The 12,847-nt window shown below is 39.4% G+C and overlaps 1 protein-coding gene across 9 annotated transcripts in view; it reads right to left on the bottom strand.

Annotated features, from left to right (window-relative positions):
- Positions 1-5,847: 5,847 nt before the first annotated feature.
- TTC17 (tetratricopeptide repeat domain 17) overlaps positions 5,848-12,847 on the bottom strand; it is a 56,115-nt gene continuing 49,115 nt past the window's right edge. For 3 of the 9 annotated variants that reach the window (XM_086892232.1, XM_086892235.1, XM_086892237.1), the window contains 4 exons: positions 11,310-11,429; positions 8,273-8,416; positions 6,745-6,905; positions 5,848-6,060 (listed from right to left, as the gene is read on the bottom strand). In XM_086892232.1, the coding sequence (XP_086748358.1) occupies positions 6,774-6,905; positions 8,273-8,416; positions 11,310-11,429 (396 nt within the window). In that variant the 3' untranslated portion in view covers positions 5,848-6,060; positions 6,745-6,773. Of the gene's footprint in view, positions 6,906-8,272; positions 8,417-11,309; positions 11,430-12,847 lie in introns of all 9 variants that reach the window. The other 6 variants (XM_086892230.1, XM_086892233.1, XM_086892236.1 and 3 more) reach the window with 2 other exon arrangements.

Genomic DNA, 12,847 nt, shown 5'->3' with positions numbered 1-12,847 from the left:
ACTGAGGTAGGGTTATCATGTTGTGCAAATGTGTGCATCCAGCCATGCTTAGGGACATACACACGCTGTCATCATGCCATCCACTTGCATAGAAAAAACTGCCCACAGACAGACAGTTCTGTGTCACACAAGACACAGAACTCACTATTTGCAGGTTCCCAAGAAAGAGGGCCAAGAATGAGTAGGCCAAATGTGAGGTGTAGATTTTACACCACCCTGGTGTTAACACCTCAGTTACCAGAATCATATCCTGACCTTTCTTTTCCAGAGCTAACTTCAATCTAGGCTGAAAAAGCAGAAAAAACCAAATTATGGATGCTGTACAGTCGTATAAAAACCTTAAAATTTCTTTTAAGCAAGTATTCTACCCTCTCAAAAGAAGTCTAGGCTAAAATCCAAGCTGAATCTGGTCAGGTCTCAGTTTAGTCAGGAAGGCATGTCTTAGATAAGCATGTCACAGAAAAGGTGAGGGAGAAAAGCTGTTAATGATCTTTTATAACACAAGAAGCAGCAGGCTCAAAAAGAACAGATATTGCTTCACTGGAAACTGACCTCTGGAAATCCTGGCTGTAGGTGACCATGGGAACTTCCATTCCAGGGTTTACAGGACACTTCTGCACTTGTTCCTTGGCCAGGGAGGCTGAGCAGCTGTGGCCCTCCAAACTCCATGGACACACTTGACTGTGCAGGAATGCATGTCAGTGCCAGGTGCCCCACTGTCTGAAATGGCTTTGCAGCATTGACTCACGGCTTTTCAGACGTCCCTCTCCTTGTTTTCTGATGTCTCCAGACAACCAGAAGGAACCATCCACTCAGGCCACTGCTTTGTCCTTTTACCTTGTCTAGTTCTACCACCAAAGTCTCTGATGCTACAAAAAGCAGGACCCTTCTCTTCCTTGCTTCTACCTGGAGCTTCCTCTCCTTTCTTCAAGGGTCTCACCACTAAAGCCTGATATATTTAAATATATGATATAGATAACAGAAATACTTTCTGTTTTCACAGAGAAAACATTTTCCTACATTAGCTCCTAGAACAGGAGTGGGATAAGACTGACTCCTCCATCCATTTAGTTTGTTTGGATTGCATCTGTCCACAAGTTAGTGTCCCTTAACAACTTTTATGTATCAATTTTTGCTCCTCAGCATATGGATCACAAGACAGGGTACAGCAAACCACTCCTAAGACATAGTGGTAACTCATGCTATCATACTGTAATCTGTAACAGCTGCAGCTCTGGGAAATAATTTCTTTAAAAAAAGAAAAACTAAACCAACAGTAGAATTAGACTATTAGAAAGGACATGATTTGATTTAGATCAACAAGCAGAACAACCACAAACTTTCCATCGAATTGTAATAGAATGATGATCATTGATTTGTCAGAGTATTATTCTCAGAGACATGTGTATGGCTTGGATTTTAAAACCAAGTGGTGTCACCATGCAGGGACTGTGGCCAGAAGGTTTGACTCAACAGCTGTCTGATCCCAGGCTAAGGCACTAGTAACCACTGAAACTCTTCTGTGGGCCAATGTCTGGGGCTGTACACCCTTCAGAGCAGAAAACGGTTCTTCTGAGAAGTACCTGGCATGCCATAGGCACAAATAAATATGCACAGCAATACTCTGTTAGACTAGTAATAACTCAATTCTGATGGACTGAAAATGGAAGTAAAAGCCTGACACCAGATAAAAGAAAAAAACCTCAAAAAATCAGAACACCTGCATTAAGAAAATACCCCTAGATTATAAATATCACAAAGCTAACTCCTGCTCACCTGTATTCAAAACCATTCCTTCTGTGGCACTGTCATTGCATCTCCTCTGGGACTACCAAAGTTTAATACTATTATTTTTGTTCGGGAATCCAGAAGTAGATCATTAGGTGTAAAAGTTTAAAAAAAACCAGCTACTTGCAAAAGTTTGAGGGAATGCTTTTTTAGGCAGTCAGCCTTATCAAAACACTGCTCCAAAACAATCCTGAGCTCTTCAATACTTAAAAATGAAAAAAGCTTAAAGTACAAGAACCCTTTCCTTTAATTCAGACTGTCATTTGCTTAACTTTCTTTTTGTGGAATATAGGCTGTACCACTCTTGTGCAGATTCCCTAAAAATGGTAGTGAAAACAAATTGCCTTTAAACTCACTGCCTGTCCCTTTGTGGCAATCATTTGCACAACCTTCTGCTGGCTCTCACAGATGACCAGCCATTGGACTTCAGCAAGATGACCACAAATTCATAAGCCTCTGTTCACAGGCCCAAATTGTTTTGTTTGAATAAATACTGGCACACTTGAGTACATTCAGCAAATCGAGAGTCTCATTGACTCAAACATGGCCAGCTGGTCCTCTAAGAATCAAGACAACCTGCAGCACTCCAGAAAGACACATCTAAGTAATGCTTGAGATGGGAGGATCACCTGAACCTGCCATACAACATCCAGTTGCTCTGGAAAAGAGGAGCTTGTATTTTCCTGAATACCCAGGCAAGTGCTTCTAAAGCATTTTCGCTCTTTCAGTGCTAACACAGACTATTAAAAAATTGGCCTATTCCCTGTTTCATAGGCTGTTTTTAATTTGAGTTGCTACTATTTGTAATCTTTGACATTACAACTGTTTCTAACATGAATTCACAAACAGCAATAATTTCACTTCCAACCCCCCTCCCCACCCCCCAGTATGTTCTAAAAAGACATCAGAAAATGTGTGGGAGGGAGAAGTACAGCAAGAAGAGGATATGTGTTGCCTGAAGTCATACAGGAGGACAGCAACAAGGATAGGAACATTACTGACCTGGGTCCAAATCTGGGGGTTCCTAAATTGGTACCCAGAAAAGTTAATGGCAGCTACTGCAAATTGTAGAAGCAAAAGCATCATAATACTGCAGTAGAACTAAATAGCCTCTTCAGCTATACCATACCATTCTTAGAGAAAGGTTGTGGGTTTGTTGTTCTAATTCTTTTCCTGTAAGAGGGAAAGACAGAGGGTTATAGAGTAGGGAAAGAAAGTTGTAAGCTGCATCAGAAAACTTCTCTGAAGGCCATTTTCTACCATAGGTGGTACAAGGCACCCACAGGTGATCTCAGTCTCCACTGCATTTTCAAACCTCTTGTTTGAATATGATCCTACGGTCACTCTGGATGCCAACATGGTATTTTACTGTTTCCTTTTTTTGTGTGCCATGAGTACAGTCCTGATCAGTACTATTGAGGCATCAGCAGTGAATTAAATTCAAGCATTTATAGATAGAAGTGTCTGAATCTTTTCCTGTATCATTCTACCTCAAAAACCCCCGAATGCCAGGAGCTTTAGAGGCTGAGAATTTTAAGGATGCTATCTGCAAACAAATGGGAGACTTTTTTTCCCATTTGTACTTCATTTCTGGATATGCTCTGAAAACAACTGAGAAAACCCCTTTTTTGGGGGATGAGAGGATTTTGCCATTTACCTATGGTTATATCATCCCTAAATCAGACTACTTTGGTGATATGTTAAGCAGAGCCAGTCAATATGAAATGAGTTATCAAGCCTCATTATTAGAAATCGTATTGAAGTTCAGTTTGTCAAAGTATCTCAAGAGTCAATGGAAAGGAACAGGCAGTTTGAACAGGCAATTTGTGACACTCTACAACAGGAAGGGTAGATCACCCTCTCAAGATAATAATCTTTTCCATTTATGAAAGACAGAGCCTACACAACCATCTCATCTTATTTGGAAGGAGATGCATGTACTCTCCAAATAGGTAACTTACCCTGCAGAGAATCACACCTCTGCTCTTAAAAATTCAGTGGCCTCCATTTCAGCATGTTGTCTAACTTGTTTCTGTTCACAGGATCAGCATAATTAATTTTAATTGACTGACATTTGAATGCAAACCACTGAAACACACCACTTCTTGGCATTTATAGAGGAGGGTTGAAGGCATGGAGATGAGTGTTCCATTAGCCTTCTCCAAGGGCAGAAGCCAGCATTCCTCAGCAGATTCACCAGTGGGTGAAATCTTTTAAGACACACACTGTTGCTAGCATTAGGTCAAGTTTATGCTCTCAAGTAGAACTTACTTCCCTGCTTCAGTTGGGTGTACTTCTTGTGCAGTACACATCCAGGAATTACCTAAAATTTCAGAAAATATAGTTAAGAGGGAAGCATAGGCTATTTTAAAATTGGTTGTATGGCAGAGAGACCACACAGTAGCCAAGTAGCAGATGAACATCTATACATAGAAGTTTTATGGGATTAAGGCAGTACACATTCAAGTACTTACCCAAGATTCAGAAAAATACCCCATCATCAGATTACTGCAGTTTTCAGGAACCATTTCTAACGGGCAAATTCTCTGAAAATGCGAAGATGGCAAGAACAGCAATGTCCTGCTGCCTCTCCTTGGTGCCAGTTTACAGTATGGCCACACACAAACTTAGTCTTCCTACATTTTGCTTGATGACTGTACAGCGCATCTTGCTGCATTTCTTAAAGAAATAAATTAGTAAACACTGTACTAAGCAAGATGTAAGCTGGCATGAGTATTAATGACCTATTTCAAGTGCCCACCAATACTGTCTATGAGCATAATCCTTGCTGATCCAGAAAAAGTCTACATTAATTGGATCTTTTGTCAAAGCCATGAATGACCACCTGTGCTCCACATATTGGTGGTGCTTTAGGTTCTCTTAAGGACCAGCCTAACTCTTCACTTAAATCCCAGCATCTCCCATCAGCAGTGAGACAGAGGCAGTAGAAAAGAGCTCAGCACATGGCAACCACTTGATTTAACCACGTGATACATCAGGAAACCAACTTGTAAGGTATGTGCTCCGTACCAAGCTAAGTTGTTGCATGCTGCATTTTAAAACCAGTACATGAAATGGAAGATTTACCAAATGTATTTAAGTGACTCCCAACTATTTATCAACCACTATAAAAGTGAAGCAGATCAGTTAACAAAACTGAATAAAAGCAGCTGCTCTGCACATTAATTCAAAGAAAAACCTTTGCTCTTTTTTTCTAGCTCAAATGGAAATTCTTTCCATTTACTTGCACCTGCCTTGTTATTTTTCCCTCCCACAGCTCTATGTCAGAAATCTCTGTAATTCATTATCCCAGTCCATGATCCTAGTGGTGATATTAGACTTTACATGTAGTGAATCTTCCTCTTGGAGTTTATACAGAGATACAGCTATGCCAGTCTCCAGCCAACAACATTCAACCTTCCAGTAACCTTGGGAAGAGAATAAAATTTGACATGCTCTTGACTCTGTTGACAAATTTAAACATGTTCACCCATTTTTAATAAAAATCTACCCAACACTAGCACTCACTCATACCTCTGTCAGGCTTCTTACCTAAATGGAAATTACTTGCAATAAAAGAGAGGTAAAATTTGCATTGGAACTGCTCATTTTCAGTCATACATAAAAATATTCAGGGATCCTTTTATGAAGTAGTAAGTTCCAGTATTATGAAAATTACACTGATGTCATAGTTTCTACCACTGCCATAGTTATTCTTAATTTGTATCAAGACAGGAAAAATATTGGGGGAGAAAAAAACCCAGTAAATTCATAAACATCGTTAGTTCTTTAAAATGAATCACTAAGAAGCATGTTTAACACTAGAAGCTGTAGAGTGGGTTATGTAACTGCTGAGTTAGTTACCTTTTCCTTATTTCCTTTTGCCACAAACAGAGTCAGACACAGAGGTACAAGGAATTTTCCAAGGGTATGCATGAAATTATTGGCTGATTAGGAGTGTCAAAGGCTTTCCTGGCTCCCAAGGAAAGGCTGTAACTCCTCCAGGTTAACCTGGACTCTCGCAAGTGGCGCATGACACACACAGTACAGGAGAAGCTGTGACTTGTTCATAAACAATTTATTTTATTTCAAATATGTGCCCTTTTTGATTCTGGAGAATCATGTCCTCCACCAACCAAAGACAGAACTGATTTGGTAATCTTCCACCTGACTTTTTTGCTGTTGGTACCTTGACACCATGTCCCTCCTCCTCCTTGGCAGCTGAAAGTATGGCTCAGGATGAGCATAAACTTGCACCTTATTCCAAAACGGCTAGAAATACAGTGAACAAAGAATTAGTAAATCAACCATTCAGGGAGGCAGAGGGCTATGAATATACAGACAAATATAAAACATCTTATTGGGATTTTTACCAATTTTTTTTTTCTGCAAGTATGATTAAAAACTACTTTGACTTTAGGATCCTGCTGTTCCCTCCTTCTGATTCCCTAACAGAAACAATTCCAAAAATGCTTAATGTTTCTCATGTTTTTTAATAAATATGTAGAAGTCTGTTCCTCTCCTTCCAAGAAGCAGGTAATGTGGTATGGAGTGAACAAGACTGGACAAAGCATGAGTTTCGCATGGATGAATTGCTTGATTATCTCTTACTATTTGGTACATTGTGTGCTTTGCATTTCCAGTGGCTTAGATTATACGACATGAAGCAAGTTATTTTGGATGCTGATGCCAATCTGAGCATTACGGAAAAACTAACAGTGCCTAGGTCCTGTTACAGGTGGTCATGGACTCATGGAAGTTTCTTGGTTTAATATTTACACGGATGTTTTAAAATTATGGTCTGTGAAATATTTTCCAAAGATGATCCTCTATTTGACAAAAAAAATAATAAAAGAACCCTTGATCCAAATACCATCTCTTTTTAACAGTCTTGTTAAAAATTTAGATTCATCAATTTATCTTAGCACACTTAAGAGCAGAATAGAGAATAATGACATTTTTAAAAAAGAGAAAGATGCTGATCTCTAAGGAGACCGTCGCTCTTTTTTCAGAAGTAAATGACACTGAATGGTGCGGATTCGATTCTTTGCTGGGGCAAACTCCGGCTGAAGCTTTAGTGTTGACTCATACCATTTCATGGCCTTTTCAAACTCCTCCTGTGAAGAAAGAAACCAGAGTGCAAAGAGTCAGATTCTAAAAACAGTAAACACATTTTCTATGCCTTTCCCATCCCAACCAGTTGTGCAGCATGATATGCACGAAAGTAACCGAACCAATCCTTGTGATTTAGGATTTTTTTCCTTCTCCCACAAATAACTGATATTTTCTTGGGCTAATTATGCAATTCTGCATAATCCATGGAAAGGAGTTGAGTTATTGCTGAGAATTATTGATCAACGTTCTCGCCTTTTCTTTTTAATAGTACACCTCTGTATTCTTGCTGTGAAAGTAACTTTTAAAAACAGATTTCAGTAAGAATTTGAGTAGATCAAAGCTTTAAAATCATGGACAATGCAAAACCATCAACTTTTCTGAAAAGCTAACATTTTTAGAAACAACCTGAAATTATTTTTAAAAGATTACTCAATAAAAAGGGTAAAAACTGAACACCCCTCCCCCACCAAAAAAAAAAAGCCCCAAAAACTTAAAGAGCATACAATAGCAAGACAATTTCGATTGATAAGCTGGACTCCAGGCTGGTAGTTAGAAGCATTCATGTGGAAATAGCATCTATTTTTGTATAGCTGAAATCTCATTACCTATGCCACCCTGCTTTTTTATTAACTAGGAAAGCATGCCAGTATCCAATAATGTATTAAGAGGAAAAATGTGAGGAGAAAAGACCCAAAACATTCTGGGGTTTTCAGACAGTTTCATCACTCATTTTTTTTTCCTAAGCGCCTCTTCTCAGTAACTTTAATTATGTAGGGAGTAGTAGGGATAGTATGAATCTCTGGCCATATCATAAAGACTAACTACACCAAGGTGAGTTGTAAATATTGATTTTTTGAAAAGGTGTATTTTAATAGTATATACAGACAGTATGAAGAAATTTGAGTTCAATCTGCAAATTACGTTGGGCATTGATAATACAGATATTGAAAATGAACTTCGCTTGTGTTTGTTCACCATACACTAACTCTGAGTTAGGTTTTACTTATTACTCCAAGCCTACCTCTTCAAGATAGCGACCAAATTCATCACTAATTTTCTAGTATTATAAAAACATCCTATATTTAGGTGGGTGGGCAACCCAAGTTACCAATTGTTTGCTATTGTCTTCAGAAAGCTTTGCACACAGCATTCTTAAGCCAGCTTATAAAAATGTTGGCCTTAAAGTACCAAACGAGAAATAGGAGTAAAATAAGTAATAAAAATATTGACTTTCTAAAGATACTCCTTGATGATCATACCCCAATTTCTTGAACGTTGCTCCTTCAAAATTATTTGTGGGAATAAAAACTTTCATATGCCTGTAAATAGTGTCCCAAAGACAGCCATACCTGGGCGACAGCACACTCACCATTGCTACATAGACATTTGCCAGTGTGAAATGATTGACCACAAAGTGCGGCGCTATTTCTACTGCCATGGTAGCCACAATGATGGCATCATTCCAGAGTCTGGCGTTGTGGAAGATGTTTGCTAGGCTTATTAGTGGTACATCCTGGAGGAGAAGAGCAAGCAACAAACAGTTTCTTTCCATTGGAATTGTCTCAGGATCAGCAAGACAAACAGAAGAATCCACCATCAAGCTGCACTCATCTGGTTCCTACCCACTTCCCTCTCTTTTGATGCTGAGTAAGGATCCAGACCTATTTTAACAGAAAACTACATTTGGGCCTGAGTTACAAACAAAAAAAACTCACATCCATATCCACCCACAATAGTGAAAAACATTACTCTTGGATAGAAAAAACAACTCAAAAATTAACTCACTTAAGTGCATGTACATTTAGTTTTTAGAAGCTCTTAGACTATTTTTCTCCCCAAAGATGAGATACACTCTTTAGAGACAGGAGAAGCTGCTTTGTTTGAACACCCTCCTTCAGCTCTTGCATAAAAGGAAAGGAAATCTGAACAAAGGGGACAGCAGGAAAGTGAAAGCATGGTCTAACCATTAGTGCAACAGATGCATCATTTTTTGTCCTGCCTGTGCCACAGAATTGTTATTCTGATGCTGAGTAATAGCTATAAATAAAATTTTCTCAGCTAGACACTGATGGTATGTTCTTTATTTCCTGGATTTCCAGACTGTGACCTTGTCTGACTGCAAAAACTGTAGAGCCCTGGCAGCCATATCAGACACTCTGGGAGCTTGGCCTCACACCTTCAGAGCACAAAATACCGCTTAGTACCAAAGCTTAGGTGCCTTCAACAGGACAATAAAAAGTTCTGGATATATGTGATCACAGATTCCTTAACCTTCGCATGTCAAGGAATACCTGTGCTGGACAAGTCATTGATGTTTGCAAAAGCAGGTATTATGAAAGTCAGAATCACAAGAAAAGTTCATAGGAAAATTAATTACCTTTTATTTGCATGAGAAAAGTAGCCAAGTAGCATAAAAGCAAAGAGGAGGATAAACCAAAATACACAAAATAGCTTTTAATTCAGTGCTAACTCTGAGTAAATGTTGCAGCTCTGTCTTTACAAACAAGATCCACAGTTTTCTTTGGAGGCAGCTTCAATATGGAGGATAAAAACAAGGCACAAATTGGAAGACTCATATGGTCTCAAGCAACATTGTATCATACTTCTAGAATACAGCACAACTCCACCATAATCTTGCTGAACTGGTTTCCAATCCATAGTGTGACCCTTATGAGTCACACAGCTAGGGACTCCTTTCCTGAGGAACCAATTACATAGAAAGACAGGAAAATAAGCAAAACCTGCATGCTTCAGGTCTTGGATCCAACCTTGTTTTAAATGGATAATGCAAAGAAATAGAATTATAGAAAACATACAAAGGATGTGCAGTGGGGATATGCATTTCTTAGTTGAGGCATTTCTGCTGTTAACGGCTAAATCCTCCTAATATTATCTTGAAAGCGTTAATTACTTTGTCTCCAAATTTTCAGAGAAAGGTTGAAGACCAAGATTCCAGTGCAGTTCACATTTTTTCATGCTGAACAATTCATTGCTGAGGTCCCAAAGAAAAATCTGCTATGTTGAGTAAGGAGCCTATATTGCATTTATCAGTTTGCAAGGGGGAGCCTGGTGTTTAAGAGCAGACATTACAATGCTCAGCAAAGCACCTGGCAAGGTGAAAGGTACAGAGCACTTCAGACAACTGAAACACTAAAGACAAGACTGTGGCCAAAGTACTGCCTTTTTTTTTTGAGCAAGAAACTACTGCACAAAGTCTAGGACTAGTGTACAACTGACATTCACAGCCCAAATGCTTAAGACTCAAGCATTTAAGTAATTCCTCTAGAAAATCACCTCCCACCATCTCTAAAAGCACAACCAGAAGACATACTTGTTGGGAAGGTAGAATTAGAAAGAAATTATAAATATGACTCTGTATAGCCAGAGTAGCCAGAAAGGCTAAGGAAGAAATACAAATGATAGCATGGTTTGAATAATTCAAAGAAACTGGGCTGCTATGCCAGAACACATTCTTTCCTGCAATAAAACCAAGCTGAGTCCCCTCATCCTAGCCTTATAAGGAAAGGTCTGAAGGACCCTGAGATAACTAAAAATATGCAAAAATAGTGATTCCTATAGGTTGCACACAAATGTTACTGTATTAGTATACTTAGAAAGATTGGTCAGTGAAAGAATAGAATACTCAAATGTATAGTTATATAAGTAATTGCAAAAGAGAATTCTCTCTCTTGTTTCTCTTTGTCTCTCTTGTTTCTCTTTGTCTCTTAGTCCTCTTGGTCTTTCTTGCTACTCTCTTACTACAGTCTGGACTCTCTCTTTTTTCCCCGGCTCTCTCTCTTCTGTTCTGTTACTCTCTTTCTTAGCAATCCTAAGTCTTAAACTCATGCATTCATATTTTACCCCCTTTTGTATTGTTCTCTCTGAGTCCACTTGGAGCTCTATCTGCTGGCTCATAGCTGGCTTCCTCTCTCTCTCTATCCCACGCCCTGAAATAAACTTCTAACACCTAACTCGATTACAGAGGTCTTTGCCGTGTCTCAGACCATCCCCAGAAAGCGTCTCCGACACATACACCCCTCTCTAAAAGCATAACCAGAAAACATATTCCCACCTCTTAGGTTAGAAGATTTGTCCAAAGGCTGATGAAGACTCGGAGTCCTAACTAACAGGAAGAAGTTCAAGTCCGGGATGCCCAGAGAGGTGTCAAACCCACTGAACTGCAGGAAATTCCACTGAACATTTTCTGCAGTTATTTTTTTTTTTTTTTAAGAGACAGTCCATACTAAACAAATGGTGAAAATGGTGAAAACCTCAACTAGCTAATATCTAACACATTAGAGACACCTGACATACAGTGTTTGCCTTAATAATAGTCTGTGAAAGCTTTGCCATGACAAGCAAAACATTCTTTCATCTGAGTAGTGGGCACACACACATGTACACACCTTCATGTGATGGGGTGCATAGTGCAACGCTTGCCGTAAACAATCAATTGCCTTCTTTCCTTGGCCTTTCACCCTCCAGTAAAGAGCTGCCATGCTAGAGAGGACCCACGAAGTCTGATTCTGGCAAAAGAAGAACACAAAAAACTGTCACGTAAACACCAGTAGTGAATAGTCTTCCTACCTTTCACTCTTCCAATTTATTTGATACACTGAGGTAGAGGATGTTACACTTAAAAAGAGCATTAAACTATTTCAAAGCAGCAGAAAGTTTCTGACAACATATATGCAATAGCCAGGTAAATGAGTCTGCCAAATGAAACAAATTCCAAATGCAACATCATTTCCTTAGGAATGAAGTAGCAGTTAAATAGCTTTCAACAGCAACAACAGTTTCAGCAGCCACAACAGCTTCTAACCAGCTCTCTGATGCTGAGCATCTATATGTGCACACACATTACCCAACATGAAGGAAAAAACTTAGCTAAATTAGCTGACTGGACTTGTAGGCTCCCTGCAGTCACTGGAAAGAGAAAGGATGCCCTGGGATGAAGCTCAGTCCAGAAGCCTGACAAAGCCCAGCCTCTAGCTGGCTGACTCCCATACCCTGTGTTACAAAGGAAAATACTGAGAATTCCATTTCTAATTTCTGCACTAAATATTCAGTTTATTTGGATAAATCTTGGTGTCTGCAGGGGAAACTAGCATGTAAGAGAAAAAGCTATATAAGTATACATCTAAAGTGAAAGGAAACTCAATCTTGTAACATGAGGATAAGAGTAATGCCTTTACTTTAAGGGGATGGGCAAAGCTATATTGGTTTTAATTTCAAAGCGCAGTAAGTACCTCAGACAGCCTTCAGTCCAACAGGCTAGGGGCACCAAACTATGTTCACTGAGCCCTCTATTTTGGGATATAGCAGTTTGTCCGTACTAGTTGTAAATACAGAACAGCAATCCCTGGCATCCTTGTCTGCTTTGTCGATCCTGTGAAAATTATGTCCTTAATCCTCTCATTCTAGGACTCACAGCTGAGGTCCTTAGTAGCCTTTAGCTAGGAAGATTTGGTTTCTCTGAGGAGAACAGGAAGTGCAGGCTTGCACAAGGTACCACACCTCTGCCTGAATACATCTGACACTTCAGGCCAACACTGCACCAGCTAGAAGCAGCAGGCTGAAATAACAGGAAGCCCCTTTGAGCTGACTGCTGCATGCCAGGAGTGTTACTGGAGAGGGGAGACATGGCTTAACTCCACTTTCCATAAGCCCCAAGTCAATGTAGCATAAAGTGAAAGAAGAGTGCTGAGAACTGCTGAAATTGTTTAATAAATCAATAATCAGCAATGCTGCTCACTATAGGGCAGGAAATACTGGGACATTTGACAGGCTTAAGTATCAGCAGAGAGATACAGAAGACACTTGATGGTATAAGCATAGGCTATACCTCAACAAAATACCTGTGAGGGCATTACAGATGCTAAATAGACACAAATCCCTAGTCCAAATACTAATACATTTCTTGAGCAGGATTTCAGACAAACGA

This window comes from Cyanistes caeruleus, chromosome 6 (assembly GCF_971803275.1).
Source record: "Cyanistes caeruleus chromosome 6, bCyaCae1.hap1.1, whole genome shotgun sequence".
NCBI lineage: Eukaryota > Metazoa > Chordata > Aves > Passeriformes > Paridae > Cyanistes > Cyanistes caeruleus.
Note: the sequence above shows the minus strand (reverse complement) of the source record. Positions and strands in the feature narration are given on the sequence as shown.